General features: G+C 44.3%; 2 protein-coding genes across 2 annotated transcripts; both read left to right on the top strand.

The window, feature by feature from the left end:
• Positions 1-1,502: 1,502 nt before the first annotated feature.
• On the top strand, positions 1,503-3,348 carry LOC123066210 (uncharacterized protein At1g28695). Its single transcript, XM_044489341.1, has 3 exons — positions 1,503-1,912; positions 1,995-2,363; positions 2,786-3,348. Exons 1-3 carry the CDS (start codon positions 1,655-1,657, stop codon positions 3,269-3,271), a joined length of 1,113 nt encoding a protein of 370 aa, XP_044345276.1. The 5' UTR covers positions 1,503-1,654; the 3' UTR covers positions 3,272-3,348.
• A 2,351-nt stretch (positions 3,349-5,699) lies between these two features.
• Positions 5,700-8,321, top strand: LOC123067758 (uncharacterized protein At4g15970-like). Its single transcript, XM_044490417.1, has 2 exons — positions 5,700-5,705; positions 7,413-8,321. Exons 1-2 carry the CDS (start codon positions 5,700-5,702, stop codon positions 8,319-8,321), a joined length of 915 nt encoding a protein of 304 aa, XP_044346352.1.
• The last annotated feature ends 12,503 nt before the right edge of the window (positions 8,322-20,824 follow it).

Here is a 20,824-nt window from a genome sequence, read left to right as displayed (position 1 = left end):
GGGTAAGAAGTAATGCGGGCGAAGGGGAAGACGGGCGAGTGGAGAACGTGGGCATTGGGCGAGAGGGATGGTTCCGGCGGGGCCCGCTTGTCATCGACACCCAAACACTGTAACGGCTATTGCCACGGGCGCTTCGGTCGAAACGGACTACGTGCATCGTTGGATTCCAATTGAACGGCAACGCGATCGTGCGGATATGTTACAAACCACTAGTCGGTAGGATTAGCTTTTGCGAAAAAGAAAAGGATCTGACTAAGAATGTTTTTTTTTGCAGGCAAAATCTGATATTTTTTTTCTTGCTCAGAAGGCAGAATCTGACTTCAGATATTTGAAAGAGCCAAAGCAGTTTGATGATGTTTTCTCTCTCTTGCTATGAAGAAAATGAAGAGATGCCGTGTTCATCCGATGAGAGAGAGCGCTAATGTGAAGCTCCGTGACGAAATCGCAAATTCTGAGGTCATGACGATAGCCCATTTGAGATCTCGGCATTATGTTTAGTTTTTTTATTAATTGGGAAAAAGGTAAATAAACCAACTGTGGATGGATAGCCAAGCTGCCCAAGTAACCCTGCTTTGTCCAACATGATCTCACGCAGCCATCCCACAGTTGACAAGTAATTTTCAAAAGAGAGTGTGAACTGGCGCGCTCGTCCACGTGAGACGTGTATGATTCAGTTCAAGGGGCGCAATACTAAATTGCCACTAGTTCAACATTATTGCACGCATCCAAGCTGATATTCTCCTTCCCAAAAAAATTTATATCCGAAACGGGGCAAGAGATCCAACTGCCTAATGTACTACCACCAAGCTTAAATTCTTCAGTAAGCAGTCAGTACTCAGTTGTATTATTGTCAAGAACAGTAGAAGAAGCAGCAGCTGCTTACATATGAATTGCAGGCCCGTCTCATGCGAAAGAGCCATTTTTACTGTGCTTGCACAAAGAATGAACAGCTGCACATGTGAATGAATGGAGGAATGCGCAGCTGAGTACAAAAATACAACGTTTCACTCCCAGTGGTGAGTTTCTGGTGTCATGTATTATACACATGGAGCGACAGTTCCACCGAGTACCGCTGAAGAGCACGGCACACTGGCCATCTCCCCATCGAAACCAACTAGACCATGAAGGTTCCTGATTGAGCATTAGATCCAACTAGTACCGAAGAGCGCCGCACATTGGTCATTTCCCTATCGAAGCCAACTAGATCAAGAGAGTTTCTGAATTCTGACGGCATACACACACATGGAGCAAGAGCTGAAGAATATAGCACATTCGCCGTCTCCCTGTCAAAGCCAGGAGGCGGACTCTGACTTCTCACATCACATGACATGAGAAGGGCACCGCGCGCACGTTGCACCGTCTGTGCATATACTGTGACCATGTAGAAACGGTCCGATTGGGCAGTGTCCCGGTTTGAATATATCAACCTCCCAGACCCAGCTAACACCAGATTCAGAGTTAATTAAAGTAGGTAGACACAGCATGAGCTGCTAAGCAGTTTCCCTCCCCTTCTCGCCCTCCTCCTGATTATTTATTTTCCCTGTCCCTGCCGACGATCAGTTCTCCCGGACGGCACTCCGCTTTTCGTCATCATCCCGAGTCTTCTCTCTGCTCCTGCTGGCGATTCTCGTGCAGACACACACGCATCGCATACATGATGGGGATCCAGCCCAACCTGCTGAACCAGCTCGTGTCGCTCCTCCTCGGGGCGTCCGTCGCCGGGGTGCTCATCTTCTTCATGTCCTCGGACGGGATCGGGGCCGGGCCGTCCTCGGCCGGCATATCCAGCTGGGTCAATGGAACCATGGCGGCGCCGGTTGCTCCTGCCCAGGAGCAGGAGGCTAACCACACGAGCGCAAGCAAGGTCGACGGCGTTGCCTCCCCTCAGGAGGCCAGCCACAACACTAGCCAGGTTTCCAAAGCTTGCGATTCTTGCTAAGTTAGTTATCTGTACTTTTCCTTTAGCATCTCTGATGTTTAATTTGGTCCGGCAGGCGGCGGAGGACGAGCTGGAGCGGCTGCTGCGGACGGTGGCGGACGAGCACAAAACGGTGATCATGACGTCGGTGAACGAGGCGTGGGCGGCCGAGGGCTCGCTGCTGGACCTCTTGCTCGAGAGCTTCCGCGCCGGGGAGCGGATCGCGCACTTCGTGGATCACCTCCTCGTCGTGGCCCTCGACACCGGGGCGCTGGAGCGGTGCCGGGCCGTGCACCCGCACTGCTACCTCCTGCCGCCCCTGGTCGGCGGCAAGGACCTCTCGGACGAGAAGGTGTTCATGAGCAAGGACTACCTGGACCTGGTGTGGAGCAAGGTCCGGCTGCAGCAGAGGATCCTCGAGCTCGGCTACAACTTCCTCTTCACGGTACGTAGTATTCGTCGCCGGAGCAGGTGGCACAGTTTGCCACTTTGCCTAAACAAAGAAGACAAATCAAAAAATGGATGCCAAGAACCAGTCCAATGTGACCACATTTTTGCATAAACACCCCTCTCACACTTGCTAACAAAAAACTTGAGGCTTATTAGCTTAGCATTTCGTACCTCTCAAATATGTGGGGTACACATCCTACCAAAATACAACATGTGTGGTGGAATTTTTTTAAAAAAATAGGCCGTACGTGTAAGTTTGTGAGAAATCTCTAAGATATTTTATTCTTTTTATTAGATTAGATACACAGATTATATATGCCTTTTAGATTTATGTAAGTATTCTCAAACTTTCTGTATATCCTCCATTATATTATCGCACCCCTAAAACTTTTGTTGCATTTCAACCTGATGATGTAGGATGTGGACATCATGTGGTTCCGCAACCCATTCGAGCGGATGTCGGTGGCGGCACACATGGTGACCTCGTCGGACTTCTACTTCGGGGACCCGTACAGCCCCGTGAACGCCCCGAACACGGGGTTCCTGTACGTGAGGTCGAGCGCGCTCATGGTGGGCGTCTTCGAGGCGTGGCGGGCGGCGAGGCTGTCCTTCCCGGGGAAGCACGAGCAGCAGGTGTTCAACGAGATCAAGTTCGAGCTGGTCGACAAGCGCGGGCTCCGGGTGCAGTTCCTCGACACGGTGCACAACGCCGGGTTCTGCAACAACACCCGGGACTTCAACACGCTCTACACCATGCACGCCAACTGCTGCGTCGGCCTCGCCGCCAAGCTCCATGACCTCGGGAACCTGATGAAGGAGTGGCGCGTGTATAGGGGGATGGACGACGCACAGCGCCGGCGCGGCCCCGTGCGGTGGAAGGTCCCTGGGATATGCATCCACTGATGATTGGTTGATAGCGATGCACATGTAATCGACCATTTCCTTTTGAGATGTACAAATGTGTCTGCAGTTGTGCGTAAGACAAGATCGAGGTTTATGTCGTCAGCTTGTAGTTTGCTCAGAAGGTTTGGGTGTTCATGTCGCATCATGAGAATGCAAACCCACAAATAGTGTATGACATATGATCTTGAAACCCAAGCGAGTGATAGTATGAGATGCCCCCAAGGGGATGATGAGAAGCTAGCCTTCCTCGCGGAGCTCTATGACCTTTGTGACATGATGGCTGGACCCTGGCTCCTTGGTGGCGATTTTAACATGATCATAAGAACAACAGTAACCTCAATCAACTCGTGAGGCAATTGATAATGTCTTGTTGGCGGATGGTTAATGCATATTTTGGATGATACGTACGTGTCATATGTAGGAATGATGGTTGGTGGATATTTTGGATGATATGTTTTGCATGTAAGAATGAAGGTTGGTGCATATTTTGGATGTTATGTTTCATATGCATACTTTGAATGAAATGTTTCCATGATCATGACATTTGTAGACACAAGATATGTCACATACGGTTAAACAACAATTTTCCATTTTAACCACTCGAAACAGCTTAATTTGTGCGTATCAGCATATAAACATCATATCCAACTTTCAGGGACATTACTGACATTTAAAAAACCCAACAATTCCTACACCTGTCCAACAATATGGTAAGCAAACAACTTGCTTCTGATTCTCGAGAATTCACACCTAGAAACTGGTTCTCGGGAATCCATAGTCACAATGATTCTCAGGAATCTGTAGCCTAAAGAAAGGGGGCCGACTCAAGTTAGATTTTGGGTGATAGGTGTTTTGTTACAACCACAGTCCTACATTCCAAATAAAGAATTACATGAAACAAACTATAGCCACTAAAACATTTATTTAAATTGTTCTAATACCTATATCAAAGGGAGCACAACTTTACGCGTGAACGACACCAAACATGCTTTGTCTCTCTTCAGCGACACCGACGGAGCTAGGATGGGGTTAGGCCCAAGGCCAATCCCGGGCTAAACATGGAAAATAGTGCCACGAAGTAGCAAATAGTGCTACCGTTGTGAAAGGATTTTGGTGTCAAGACCCGGGACGCGGCCCGACTTGCCCGGGTCCTATCTCTCTTTTAGTTCAAGAGTTACGGCCTTGTACGACCATGATGTCATCATAGTACGTCTCACGCTGGCTCCACAAATACCGCCTTGAAATCATCAAGAAGGACCCGGGAGTAAGATGCAAACAAAAAATCTCTCAAATACCCTTAAGATCCGAGCATCATTGTAGGGATACTTTTGTAAATATTTTTGTTTCGGCCATAAATAAGGTGCTCGGCAAGGACGAGAGATCATTCACGATTTCGTAACTCCCTAGAACCCTTGGTCATATCCCTCCCCTCCCAAAACTGGCCCAAAAGTGTGCCTTTGGGCTTGCGATGGCGATCCCAATACCATGGAGTTCATGTTCCACATCACCATGGGGTACTTTCATCAAGCTGCGGATTGCAACCTCCCTTTCTCTCCTCTTCCTGTTAGTGCTCACCAACCGGAGTTGTCACCGATTGATATGATGACATTGTCTTTTTTGTAAGAAGCAAATCCTACAGGCATATCACAATACCATTAGGTGAGTTAGGGGGATTGCAACCCATGGTTTGACAAATTAACAAAGTCTACCACCACAAAACTTCAAAATCTAGTGATTATTGCTGAACCAGACAAGAAAGGACCGACAAGGTAACCCCAAGGTAGAAGGTGAATGGTGCTTATTTTACCACCACTATTATCTACAATTGTTTAGCATCGAGGGTAGGGTTTGGTGGAGAGGGGAGCAATGACATCGGAATCACCCCTCACCCATCTTCTTGTTTTATTTTGGTATCCCCTCACCTCTCAAAACCCATAGGAACCTATGGACATTCAGATCCAATATCTACATTTCTAGAAGGTAATAATTGTTGTTTACCATGCATATATTTCCAATTAGTCAGCAACTCACTGCTTCAATCTAATTGATTTGTGCATGCATTATCCATATTTTGCATCACCCATACATTATAGACCGCCTTATAAATACAATGTAACCCGAAGTGGATTTTTGCAATGCAAATAATGTTAATTTTTTAGTTTCACATCACCATATGAGTTCCACGACATAAGTCTCCGCCACTTTGTGAAATTGTGGATTGAAGACACCCTCAGATCTCAAAACCCATAGAAACCTACAGATGTCCATATCCTCACACTGAAGTGCCTACATCTTTAGAAGGTAATAATTATTCTTTTATCATGCATATATCTCCAAGTACGATTTTAATCGCTACCATAATGTCATTAACTCCTGCCAGCATTAGCTGCATGCCAATTAGTCATGGACACCCTATAAATCCAATGCAATGGAGGTATATCTCTCCAACACGGTAAAGTTCTTTTTTGTTTTGGAAATCATCATGGAGTTCCATGACGGAAGTCTTCATCGGTTTGTAAAGTTTTGGAGTGCAACCACTATAACCCTCTTTCTGCTATTGGTGCTCGCCAGCCAGAGGTGGCCACCACTAGATGCAATGATGCCGTCTCCAAGGCGAGCACCAAAACAAAATAGTGGAAACTCTAACGAGGTAGGTAGTTCATTGTGCTGGTCTCACTTCCATTTGGTTTCTTTACATGTTTCCATATGATGTGTAGCATTTCGATGATTCCATTTCGGTATGAAAACACATATGACATGATTGAATCCCATAATCACTTTGTTTCAGTGTTTCTCGTTGAGATAGATCCCTTGTATTACATGGTGTATTTGTTTGGAATAGGAGGCTGGCCTTTTTACTCGCGGCTAGTCAAGTTTTTGTGCATCGGGCATATTGAGCCGTTAAATTAGTATAGTTACTATACATTTTAGAAAGAAAAAAAGAGCACTTTAAGTAGGCTTGTTCATTTAGTCCCCTATTGGTGTAGTGAGCTCCAACGTCCTTTCCAGGTGTTTAGATAAACAAAGCAAATCTTGAGGCTAATTAGACGAGTAAGTTTGGCTGGCTAAGATCTAAGAAATTCTTCCCGCAAAAAAAAAAGATATAAGAACTTCTTGGCAGATTTGGCATTAACTTAATAACATGATTAAATCCTCACAAATATTTTACTAGGATTGGAAGGGGTCTCAAAATGATTAGGATGTGCAAATGGAGTTATCGGGGTAGAAACAATAATGGAGTAGAGTAAATAAGGAAAACAATATTAACTGACGATCAATTCACGATTTAGCTAGAAACACAGGAAAGCTGTCCTAATTGTTATGAAATCAGTACTCCATCCAAATATATAGGGCCTAATACGGTTTTTTAGGTCACCTCTGACCACAAGTTAAAATAATAACATATGGCATGGATGTTACACAAAGCATATGACTAAATTCATATGCGAAAGAAGTTTCTAATGATATAGTTTTTATATCATACATCTGATATATGTTTATTCTTATCAATGGTCAAATGCAACCTCGAAAAAGGGATTAGACCCTATATATTTGGATGAAGGGAGTAAGTTTTTTCAATGAGCAGCATGAATTTGCGCGTGATAACGAAAGGAAGATTGACATTTTAGAAGCTGGCCTTTTTTACGAAACAAAACGTAGCACGATCAGTACTGCGAATCAGCCCTGTAACTCTCAATTGATTGATTAGAAAATGGATCAAAATTTTGTGGGATTCGACTAGATCTAGAAATTTAATGAGGATGTGCAAAAGGACTTGCCTCGACGGAATCAGAAACAATAACTGAGTAGAGTGAAGGAGGAATACAACATTGACTAGTGACCAAGTATATAATTGGGGTTTAATTAATTACCAAGATACACCCCCCGCAATTTTTTTTTTACCAAGATACACATAAAATCTTTTCAATGCTTCGAGAATATTTGAGTTTAATACTACCAAATATTTCTCCAATAATGTGTGTAATCTTTTCCAGGAAAGTATATCCAGCGTTAAATGTTCTATATTCATAGTATCGTCCTACTGTAGTACTGTACTCAAGTAACAAAAATTGGAGAGATATTCTTAGAGGGAAATTATGATGGTTATGAATTGACACGTTAGTGTGTGAACTGCTTGCAGGATGCCCAGTCCAATTTCGCAGGTTTGGCTGAGCTTCTGCCCATGGTGGCCACGGAGGACCGGACGGTGATCATCACGTCGGTGAACGAGGCGTTCGCGCGGGCGGGCTCCCTGCTGGGCCTCTTCCGTGAGAGCTTCTTCGCCGGCGAGAAGATCGAGCACTTCCTCGACCACCTCCTCATCGTCGCCGTGGACCCCATGGCCTACCGCCACTGCCGGAGCGTGCACCGGTTTTGCTACCTCCTCCCGACGACGAAGACGTCCATGAACCTGAGCTCTGCGAGCGACTTCATGAGCGACGCGTACGTGGAGCTGGTGTGGACCAAGCTGGAGCTCCAGCAGCGCGTGCTCCAGCTCGGCTACAGCTTCCTCTTCACGGATGTGGACATCCTGTGGTTCCGGGACCCGTTCCGGCACATCGGCCTGCACGCGGACATGGCGACGTCCTGCGACGTGTTCTCCGGCGACGCGGACGACCTCAGCAGCTGGCCCAACACGGGGTTCTACTACGTGAAGTCGACGAACCGAACGGTGGAGATGCTGCGGCGGTGGCGGACGGCGCGGCGGAGGTTCCCGCGGAACCACGAGCAGACCATCTTCAACAACATCAAGCACGAGCTCGCCGGCGCCGACAGCGACCTGCGCATACGCGTCCAGTTCCTCGACACAGCGCACTTCGGCGGCTTCTGCCAGCTGTTCCGCAACGACATGGCGAGGGCGTGCACCATGCATGCCAACTGCTGCATCGGCATGGCGAACAAGATCAGCGACCTCCGGGACGTGCTGGGGCAGTGGAGGAACTACACAGTGATGGCGCCGGCGGAGAAGATGAAGGCCAAGGCCGCCGGGAGGAGCTTCCAGTGGCGCGTCCCGGCCAAGTGCGGGACGCCCGACAAGAGGCCACAGTAGCACGAGAAGAAGAAAAATAAAGCTCATTAACGTCGCACTTTAAGTTGACTTGAGACTAATGTAGGCTTCGCCCGGGCCGTTCTTCACTCGTGGGATTAATTCTTTTATATCTAATATATTATTGCGGTCGGTTGTTTTTTCGTTTGATATTGTACCGGATTCTTTTTGAAGATAATATTACCTAGAGGAGAATGGAGTTTTTTGGAGCCTTATTGTGGTGTCTTTACATGTGTCTGCCTTGGTGCCAGCTAGTGGTGGTCGTTTGAATCTCTAGAGAAGTCATATTCTACGTTTGAAATTCTGGAATTGCTGCTATAACACTCACATGGATCGGCCCATGAGCTGTCGCTCGCTTAGCTTGACTCCCTATTCCTCTCACTCGGTTAGCTTTTTCTCCGCTCGCCCTACCGCTCGGTCAGACAAATGGACTATATTTTTAGAAATAGGTTAGTATAATTAAAATATGTTCAAGGATTTTAAAATATATTGTGAATTTACAAAATCATGAATTATAGAAAATGTTCATCAAATTAAAATGTATTCATGGATTCAAAAAATGTTTGCAAACTAAACAAGTTTCAAATTTTAAAAATGTTCACAAACCTTAAAAATGTTCGTGAACTTCAAAATATTCATGAATGTAATAAATATTAATGAAGGTAAAAATGCAAATTATTATTATTTGTTCTTTTTAATGTTCCCAAATTTTAATAAGCGCTCATGAATTAAAACCAGTAAAAACTTAAAGAGAGAAGGGGAAATAAAATAAGCAACAAACAACCTTACATGCAGGTCCCACGGCGGCCCCACAACTCTCGAAACACCAGAGTGCTTCAAATCATGGGAGTTTAGTATCTCTATAGATAGATAGACTAGATAGACTTGAACTTAGCTATCATACCTTAATCCTTCTAGCTCAAGGCTCAAGAACTTTTGTCTTCAAGTATGGCCTCACAAACATCTATTTGATGTGTTTTACTACCTACTATATCAAAAAGAGATGAACTGACAAGGCAAAATGTGTCACTCTGTTTGGATTCATGAACCGTGCCCTCTTGTGCCATGCCGCCATCACGATACATCACCAATCTGCTCCACATTTTCAAAATCTTCGAGCATCACTTGGGAATAAAATGTAAATGTGAAATGTCTGAAATGCCCCTATGATCCTAGTATCAAGGTAGGGGTATTTTTGTAAATGTTTTTGTTGAGGCTATAAATAAGTGAAGAAATATGCCCTAGAGGCAATAATAAAGTTGTTATTTTATATTTCCTTATTTGTGATAAAGGTTTATTATTCATGCTAGAATTGTATTAATCGAAAACCTTAATACATGTCTGAATACATAAACAAACAACGTGTCCCTAGTGAGCCTCTACTAGACTAACTCATTGATCAAAGATGGTTCAGGTTTCCTAACCATGAACATGAGTTGTCACTTGATAACGGGATCACATCATCAGGAGAATGATGTGATGGACAAGACCCATCCGTTAGCTTAGCATAATGATCGTTCAGTTTTATTGTCATTGCTTTCTTCATGTCAAATACATATTGCTTCGACTATGAGATTATGCAACTCCCGGATATCGGAGGAATGCCTTGTGTGCTATCAAACGTCACAACAAGATGCTCTACAGGTATGTCCGAAGGTGTTTGTTGAGTTAGCATAGATTGATATTAGGATTTGTCACTCCGAGTATAGGAGAGGTATCTATGTGCCGTCTCGGTAATACACATGATAAGCTTGCAAGCAAACGACTAAGGAGTTAGTCACGAGGTGATGTATTACGGAACGAGTAAAGAGACTTGTCGGTAATGAGATTGAACTAGGTATGAAGATACCACGAATCCCGGGCAAGTAACATACCGATGGACAAAGGGAGTTATGTATGTTGTCATAACGGTTCAACCGATAAAGATCTTCGTAGAATATGTAGGAGCCAATATGGGCATCCAGGTTCTGCTATTGGTTATTGACGGAAGAGGTGTCTCGGTCATGTCTACATAGTTCTCGAACCCATAGGGTCCGCACGCTTAACGTTCGATGACGATATAGTATTATATGAGTTATGTGATTTGGTGACCGAATGTTGTTCGGAGTCCCGAATGAGATCACGAACATGACGAGGAGTCTCGAAATGGTCGAGAAGTAAAGATTGATATATAGGACGATGGTATTCGGACACCGAAAGTGTTCCGGAGGGTACCAGGTACATATCGGGTCACCGGAAGGGGTTCTAGGCACCCCCGGCAAAAGATATGGGCCTTATGGTCCAAGGGGGGAAACGCACCAGCCACAAGGGGCTAGTGCGCCCTCCCATATAGGCCGGCCTAAGGAGGGGAAGGAAAGGGGAGAAGGGAAAGGAAAATGTGGATTAGGATTCCCACTTCCTTCCCTCTCCCCCCTCTTTCCTTCTCCCTAGGTTAGATATGGCAGGGGGGCGCTACTAGGGAGGACCCCAAGTATGATTCGGCCTACTTGGGGCGCCTCCTGGCAGCCTCCCCTCTCCCTCCCACCTATATATATGTGGGGCGGGACGCGCCCTAGCACACCCCAGAGAATTGCCTAGCCATGTGCAATGCCCCCCTCCACCGTTCACTTCACCATCACCGTCACCATGTTGTCGTGTTGACGGAAGTCATCTACAACCTCGACGTCTTGCTAGATCAAGAAGGCGAGGGACGTCACCGAACTGAACGTGTGCAGAACGCGGAAGTGACGTGCGTTCGGTACTTGATCGGTTGAAGCGCGAAGATGTTCGACTACATCAACCGCGTTGTGAAACGTTTCCGCTTACTGTCTACAAGGGTACGTAGACACACTCTCCCCCTCGTTGCTATGCATCTCCATGGATAGATCATTGCGTGTGCGTAGAAATATTTTTGTTTTCCATGCAATGATTCCCAATAATAAGGCACTCGGTAGGGATGCGAGGCAATTTGTTGGATGCTTGCAGTGGTGCTCCCAATACCAGGATATTGCAATCCACTTCAATATGAAGATTACCAATCGGAAGTGGTCACCAGCAGACGTGGTGGTAGAATCTCCGTGCCAATACAACCATCCTGTCTGGGGTGAATGCTCCCGACTTGTAAGCAGAAATGCAGGGGTGGCTTCTATCCATGGCAACCAAGTCTTCCATCATGGAACTCTAGGTTTAAAGGGTTATCAATGGGTTGGAAGACGAGAAAAGACCGACGAGGTAGCCATGGGTTAGAAGGGGGAAGGTGATCATGATCTTTTTCTTCGTACCGCTATCATCTGCAACCATCAAGCATGTTTAAGAGTTGGTGGTGCTGGGGAGGGGGGCCACCGACGGCGGAATTAGCCTACACCCATGTTGTTTCGTAAACTCCCCATCTCTCAAAACCCATAGAAACATATGGAGATCTAGATCCTCACATTGCAACGCCTACATAGTTAGAAGGTAATAATTACTAAACCCTTCATCTCATAATATAAGAACGATTTTCAAGCTGTTTGAATCATCCATATATTTCCATGTATCCACGTTCAATGTAATCAACATATTTTGTGAGTCGAATGTAATTAATACATTCTTTTGAGCGGAATGTAATTAATACATTCTCGCGGTGGGGGTGGGGGTGGAGGATCCGGTGGCACATCACGACCATGTGTGGGGCCCAACAAGAGGTCCGAGAGTCCATGCCTGGTCTGTTGAAATAATTGGTATTGGTACGAGAGAAGAAATGCTGGTGCATCTTAATGTTAATTTTAACTTCAATTTAAGAAGAAAATATCGCAAACAATGTATTTTATGTGTGATTATTTTCGTGTAAAGAAACAAAGATGCATGGGCAACTAATAGTACTCCCTCCATTTTTTTACTCTGTATATACAATTTGTCTCAAGTCAAACTTCATGAAGTTTGACAAAGTTTATAAAATAATATCAATATTCACAATATCAAATCAATGTCATTGGGTGCATCATGGTATTATCATTTCACCCAAAATGAACTCTGAAAAGGTTGAAAGTTGGCATGGTATTATCATTTCACCCACATAGCATGTGCTAAAAAGTTGAGAGGGTTACGGCAAAAACTAGATGCACTTCGTGTACAAAATGGATAATCTCTTTTGAAGTATCAGAGTTTCAAACGAAAACTCATCTGTTACAAAAGAATTTCATTTTTTTAAATAACCTAAGAATTACCAAATTAAATATAATGATAAAACACACTAATATTAAATAGCAGAAAAAAAATCACTGGAAAAATCAATTTTTAAAGTAAAGTTATTCACAAACTAGTGATTCACACAAATTTCAAATAATTCAAATTTAAACTATCCAAATTTGAAAACTGCTGGCACTAACAGAAAGTTTATAATTTTTGTGACCTAAAGCAAAAAGATTCACAAAGAAACTCTAAATAAAGAAAAAAAACAACTCAAAAACAAAAGAAAATAAATAAAGAAGAAAACAAAAAATAAATAAATAAAGCCCGCCTACTGGGCCGCCACGGCCTACATACGACTAGAAACCGAACCTCTAGTTGGGCTAGGATGTAGGCCCGTACAGCCCAGCGGCCCCGCTGAGCAGCACAGGTTCAATAGGCCAACCAAGGCCTGCTTAGAGAGGAGCTCGACACGGTAGCCACGGCGGGGCTTATAAACCGGTGTGAGCTCCTCTCAACTAGCAAGGTGGGACTAATCATCCACCGCGCCCCTCGCCTGGCAGCACACCACCTTTAGTCCCGGTTGGTGGCTCCAACCGCAACTAAAGGGGGGGGGGTCTTTAGTCATGGTTGGATCCACCAACCGGGACTAAAGGCCTGGTTTCCCGCCACTTGGCCAGGCCAAAATTGACCTTTAGTCACGGTTGGTGACTCCAATCGGGACTAAAGGTGCCTCGTATATAAGAAAAACTTACAAAATTTCAACTCCGCCCTCTCCATTCCTAACGTCGACGCCGCGTGCCAAACCCAGAATACCGCCAGGCTGCCGCGCGCTGCCGTCTCGCCTCTCCCGAGCCATGACGCCGCCCACGCCCTCCTCCACGAGCTCCTCGACGCGCCGCCTGCCCCGACGCTGTTGCCGCCCCCGACGCGCTACCCATGCCGCCCGCGCTCGCCCGCCCCGACGCTATCGCCGCCCCTCCTCGACCTCGCGTGCCGTCACCGTCGCTGTCGACTCGCCTCGCTAGTCATCGCCCCATTGTGAGCCTCTGCCACCATGGCTTCCCCTCCCCGATCGCACACACACACACACACACATTCTTTTCTGTTTTTCTGTTTTTTAGTTATAGAAATGTTGAATGTTTTTTTAGTTTTTTTATACTTTTTTGTTATAGAAATGTAAGATGAATGTTAGATATATAAATATTAGATGAATGCTTTTTAGTTTTTTATACTTTTAGTTATAGATAAATGTTAGATATAAAAAAGTTGAGGAATTTTGACATTTGATCCAACGTATAGCAATTAGTACATGTATGTATACAATGTATAGAAAACATTTGAGGAATTTTGAATAAGCATAGAAAAAAATTGCATAGAAAAGAGGTGCATATTTGAATGTTGTATATGCAAAAGTTTGTTATGTATTTGCAAAATCAAGTGATTTGTTTTACAAAAATCACAATCAAGCATTTAAAAAATGTTAAATTTGCATGGAAATTGTTCTCGACGTCTACGATGCCCGGCCCGCATCCTCGTCGTCGACCCGTTGGCGACGACGTCCTGCTTCAGAGGCGCCATGTCTGGGACTGGGGTCCGCCGGGCTAGCACTGGGAGGTTCTACCTTCAGGGGTGCGCATCTTGGTAAGGAACCCATGTCCCATCATCGACCCGGAGCTTCTTTGGTGGCGGGAGCATGGGCACATTCGGTGCGGAGGCTGGTGTCCCCCGCGGAGGTGGTACGTCACCATGTCGGGGAGGAGGACGAGCACGTCTATCGCTGGTTGTGTTGATCATCAGGTTCTCCAATACCTGGCAGGTTCTTCAGAGATCTCACCCAAGCTATGATCCCATGATCGTTCCTTCTCTTTGGGTGTCCATCGCCAGCGCCTCGGGAATTGCAAGTGAACTAGATTATTCGATAATATTCGATCTATATTAGCTACTGATGTATTCAAGATAATATTTGAGACGATGTATTTGAGATTATATTATTCGATAATATTCGAGATGATGTATTCGAGATTATATTTGATGATGCATATTATCTGGATTATTCGAGATGTATATACTAGTGATATTATTCGAGATGTATATACTACTGATATTATTCGAGATGGATATTATCTACTATGATCCAGTTTTTCCTTATTCATTACATGCATGCATTCTAATTTGAATACTAAATTGTTTTATCTTTCTTCCGGATTAGTTAAATAAAAGCTATGGACAATACCGGCAGAGAAGGAGAAGAGACTATGTTTGACATCATATGCTCCCCAAGCCCAAATGAGAATGAAGAAGATGACGGCTCGTAATATCGGAACAATAACGGTGAGGGTATGATATTTGATGAAGACGAACGAATAGATGAGGTCCAGAACAATGATGATAAAGGAAATGTTGTTCTTAAAATAACAAAGACTGGCCAGGTATATTTATATAAGGCATCTGGTGATCATCACATGTTTTAATTGATTTGTATATATATTAACGAATCGATCTTTCTTCTTTTAGCCCTCTGGATCGAGCAAAACTTCTACAAGCAACATGATAGTTCGAGGCCCGGCCAAAAAGTTGCAGGCTGGCGTAAAGTACAACATCGATGCCATCAAACCTAATGGCGAACCTCTTGAACCTAAGAAGAATGCGAACAAGTTCATTCATCAATGCAGAGTTATTGCCAGGGGCCAAATCCCGATCTCCATTAAAGAATGGAAAAAGCCAGCAAAGGGAGATCTAGATGTTACTTTGGTCGACCAAAGAGCAAAAGATCTGCTTTGGGAATCGCTCATGTCACATTTCACCCTACCATATCATTTAACAGATGTAGATCTGGATAAAGTCAAGAACGTTGCTCTTAAGAAGATGTCGATAGCATTCAACAACCACAAGAAAAATATATGGGCCGTGTACGTCAAAGCAGGAAAGCAGACTCCAGAATTCAAGGGAACAGTGGAGAAGTCAAGAGATCACTGGGACGCTTTCATGAACTTCAAGGAATCGGAAGTAGCTCAGGAATGGTCGAGAATAAACAAGATTAATGCTGCGAAAAAGCAGTGGCACCATAATCTGGGGCCAGGTGGCTAGGAGGTGGCCCGGCCTAAGTGGGATATCACTGAGCAACAGATGATTGTTGCAGGGGTCACTCCAGTTACATTCAGCTAGCCCGAAAGGAGCGGAACTTGGTTTTATGCACATGGGGGGAAGTTGGACCTAAAGACAGGGCTGGTTTTGGAGCAGGCATGTCTTAAAGGAGCCACCAACAGTTTACTTGTTGCAATTCACGAGGCTTGAACGGGGGTGTTCTGAAGGAAATATGCCCTAGAGGCAATAATAAAGTTATTTTTATTTCCTTATTTCATATAAATGTTTATTATTCATGCTAGAATTGTATTAACCGGAAACTTAGTGCATGTGTAAATACATAGGCAAAACATAGTGTCCCTAGTATGCCTCTACTTGACTAGCTCGTTAATCAAAGATGGTTATGTTTCCTAACCATAGACATGTGTTGTCATTTGATGAACGTGATCACATCATTAGGAGAATGATGTGATGGACAAGACCCATCCGTTAGCTTAGCATTATGATCGTGTTAGTTTGATTGCTATTGTTTTCTTCATGACTTATACAAGTTCCTCAGACTATGAGATTATGCAACTCCCGAATACCGGAGGAACACTCTGTGTGCTACCAAACGTCACAACGTAAAAGGGTGATTATAAAGGTGCTCTACAGGTGTCTCCGAAGGTGTTTGTTGGGTTGGCATAGATCGAGATTAGGATTTGTCACTCCGTTATTCGGAGAGGTATCTCTGGGCCCTCTCGGTTATACTCATCACTATAAGCCTTGCAAGCATTGTGACTAATGAGTTAGTTGCGGGATGAAGTATTATGGAACGAGTAAAGAGACTTTCCGGTAACGAGATTGAACTAGGTATTGAGATACCGACGATCGAATCTCAGGCAAGTAACATGCCGATGACAAAGGGAACAACATATGTTGTTATGTGGTTTGACCGATAAATATCTTCGTAGAATATGCAGGAACCAATATGATCATCCAGGTTCCGCTGTTGGTTATTGATCGGAGACGTGTCTCGGTCATGTCTACATAGTTCTCGAACCCATAGGGTCCGCACGCTTAAAGTTCGGTGACGATCGATATTATGAGTTTGTGTGTTTTGATGTAACGAAGATAGTTCAGAGTCCCAGATATGATCACGGACATGACGAGGAGTCTCGAAATGGTCGAACATATAGATTGATATATTGGATGGCTATATTCGGACACCAAAAGTGTTCCGGGTGATTTCGGAGAAAAACCGGAGTGCCGGAGGGTTACCGGAACCCCCCGGGGGATCTAATGGGCCGACATGGGCCTTGTGGGAGAGAGAGGAGAGGGCCTAGGGCTGGGCGCCCCCCTTGGGAGTCCGAATTGGACGAGGGAGGGCGACGCCCCCTCTTTCCTCCTCCTCTCCCTCTCCTTCCTTCCCCCTTCCTCCTTCCTAGTTGGACTAGGAAAGGGGAGTCCTACTCCCACTAGGAGGATGACTCCCCCTCTCCTTGGCATGCCCCAAGGACGGCCGGCCTCCCCCCTTGCTCCTTTATATACGGGGGCAGGGGGCACCCTAGAACACACAAGTTGACATTGTTTAGCCGTGTGTGGTGCCCCCCCCATAGTTACACACCTCAGTCATATCGTCTTAGTGCTTAGGCGAAGCACTGTGCCGGTAACTTCATCATCACCATCACCACGCTGTCGTGTTGACCAAACTCTCCCTCGACCTGAACTGGATCAAGAGTACGAGGGACGTTCCCGAGCTGAACATGTGCTAATCGCGGAGGTGTCGTACGTTCGGTGCTAAGATCGGTCGGATCATGAAGACGTATGACTACATCAACCGCGTTGTCATAACACTTCCGCTTTCGGTCTACGAGGGTACGTGGACACACTCTCCCCTCTCATAGCTATGCATCACCGTGATCTTGCGTGTGCGTAGGAATTTTTTTGAAATTACTACGTTCCCCAACAGTGGCATCTGAGCCAGGTCTATGTGTAGATGTTATATGCACGAGTAGAACACAAAGAGTTGTGGGCAACAATAATCATACTGCTTACCAGCATGTCATACTTTGATTCGGCGGTATTGTTGGATGAAGCGGCTCAGACCGAGATTACGCGTACACTTACGTGAGACTGACTCTACCGACGTGCTTTGCACATAGGTGGCCGGTGAGTGTCTGTTTCTCCAACTTTAGTTGAATCGAGTGTGGCTACGCCCGGTCCTTGTTGAAGGTTAAAACAACACACTTGACAAAAAATCGTTGTGGTTTTGATGCATAGGTAAGAACGGTTCTTGCTAGAAGCCCGTAGCAGCCACGTAAAACTTGCAACAACAAAGTAGAGGACGTCTAACTTGTTTTTGCAGGGCTTGTTGTGATGTGATATGGTCAAGGCATGATGTGATATAAATTGTTGTATGGGATGATCATGTTTTGTAACAAAGTTATCGGCAACTGGCAGGAGCCATATGGTTGTCGCTTTATTGTATGCAATGCAATCGCCATGTAATTGTTTTACTTTATCACTAAGCGATAGCGATAGTCATAGTAACAATAGTTGGCAAGACGATAACGATGCTACGTTGGAGATCAAGGTGTCGCGCCGGTGATGTTGGAGATCATGACGATGCTTCGGTGATGGAGATCATGAGCACAAGATGATGATGGCCATATCATGTCACATATTTTGATTGCATGTGATGTTTATCCTTTATGCATCTTATTTTGCTTAGTTCGGCGGTAGCTTTATAAGATGGTCCCTTACTAAAATTTCAAGGTATAAGTGTTCTCCCTGAGTATGCACCGTTGCGATAGTTCTTCGTGCTGAGACACCACGTGATGATCGGGTGTGATAAGCTCTACGTTCACATACAATGGGTGCAAGCCAGTTTTGCACACACAGCATACTCGGGTTAAACTTGACGAGCCTAGCATATGCATATATGGCCTCGGAATACTGGAGACCGAAAGGTCTAGCGTGAATCATATAGTAGATATGATCAACATAGTGATGTTCACCATTGAAAACTACTCCATCTCACGTGATGATCGAACATGGTTTAGTTGATTTGGATCACGTGATCATTTAGATGACTAGAGGGATGTCTATCTAAGTGGGATTTCTTAAGTAATATGATTAATTAAACTTTAACTTATCATGAACTTAGTCCTGATAGTATTTTGCAAATAATGGTGTAGATCAATAGCTCGCGTTGTTGCTTCCCTATGTTTTTATATGTGTTCCTAGAGAAAACTAAGTTGAAAGATGATAGTAGCAATGATGCGGCCTAGGTCCATGATCTGAGGTTTATCCTCATTGTTGCACAGAAGAATTATGTCCTTGATGCACCGCTAGGTGACAGACCTATTGTAGGAGCAGATGCAGACGTTATGAACGTTTGGCTAGCTCAATATGATGACTACTTGATAGTTTAGTGTACCATGCTTAACGGCTTAGAATCGGGACTTCAAAGACGTTTTGAACGTCATGGAACATATGAGATGTTCCAGGAGTTGAAGTTAATATTTCAAGCAAATACCCGAGTTGAGAGATATTAAGTCTCCAACAAGTTCTATAGCTAAAAGATGGAGGAGAATAGCTCAAGCTGTGAGCATGTGCTCAGATTGTCTGGGTACTATAATCGCTTGAATCAAGTGGGAGTTAATCTTCCAGATAAGATAGTGATTGACTGAGTTCTCTAGTCACCATCACCAAGTTACTGGAGCTTCGTGATGAACTATAGCATGCAAGGGATGACGAAAACGATTCCCGAGCTCTTCATGATGCTGAAATCGACGAAGGTAGAAATCAAGAAAAGAGCATCAAGTGTTGATGATTGATAAGACCACTAGTTTCAAGAAAAGGGCAAAGGGAAAGAAAGGGAACTTCAAGTAGAATGGCAAGCAAGTTGTCGCTCCCGTGAAGAAGCCCAAAGCTGGACCAAAGCCTAAAACTGAGTGTGAGTGCTTCTACTGCAAAGGAAATGGTCACTGGAAGCAGAAATGCGCTGAATATTTGGTGGATAAGAAGGATGGCAAAGTGAACAAGGGTATATTTGATATACAGGTTATTGATGTGTACCTTACTAGTGTTTATAGTAGCCCCTGAGTATTTGATACTTGTTCAGTTGCTAAGATTAGTAACTCGAAACAGAAGTTACAGAATAAACATAGACTAGTTGAGAGTGAAGTGACGTTGTGTGTTGGAAGTGGTTCCAAGATTGATATGATCATCATCACACACTCCCTATACTTTTGAGATTAGTGTTGAACCTAAATAAATGTTATTTGGTGTTTGCGTTGAGCATAAATATGATTAGATCATGTTTATTGCGATACGTTTATTCATCTAAGACAAAGAAAAATTGTTATTCTGTTTACATGAATAAAACTTTCTATGGTCATACACCCAATATTGATGGTTTATTGAATCTTGATCGTAGTGATACACATATTCATAATATTGATGCCAAATGATGCAAAGTTGATAATGATAGTGCAACATATTTGTGGCACCGCCGTTTGGGTCATATCGGTGTAAAGCGCATGAAGAAACTCCATAAAGATGGACCTTTGGAATCACTTGATTATGAATCATTTGATGCTTGCGAACCGTGCCTTATGGGAAAGATGACTAAAACTCCTTTCTCCGGAACAATGGAACGAGCTAGTGACTTATTGGAAATAATTCATACCGATGTAGGCGGTCTGATGAGTGTTGATGCTCGTGGTGGGTATCGTTATTTTCTGACCTTCATAGATGATTTGAGCAGATATGGGTATGTCTACTTAATGAAACACAAGTCTGAAACATTTGAAAAGTACAAAGAAATTCAGAGTGAAGTGGAGAATCATCGTGACAAGAAAATAAAGTTTCTACGATCTGATCGTGGAGAAGAATATTTGAGTTAGGAGTTTGGCCTTCATATAAAACAATGTGGAATAGTTTCACAGCTCACGCCACTTGGAACACCACAGCATTATGGTGTGTCCGAACGTCATAACTGCACTTTATTGGATATGGTGCGATCTATGATGTCTCTTACCGATTTACCACTATCGTTTTGGGGTTATGCATTAGAGACAGTTGCATTCACTTTAAATAGGGCACCATCAAAATCCGTTGAGACAACGCCTGATGTCTACTACACAACCTTCTTCTTGTAGACGTTGTTGGGCCTCCAAGTGCAGAGGTTTGTAGGACAGTAGCAAATTTCCCTCAAGTAGATGACCTAAGGTTTATCAATCCGTAGGAGGCGTAGAATGAAGATGGTCTCTCTCAAGCAACCCTGC

The sequence above is a fragment of the Triticum aestivum genome, chromosome 3B, assembly GCF_018294505.1.
Source record: "Triticum aestivum cultivar Chinese Spring chromosome 3B, IWGSC CS RefSeq v2.1, whole genome shotgun sequence".
Classification (NCBI taxonomy): domain Eukaryota; kingdom Viridiplantae; phylum Streptophyta; class Magnoliopsida; order Poales; family Poaceae; genus Triticum; species Triticum aestivum.
This window is presented reverse-complemented; position numbering and strand designations above follow the sequence as displayed.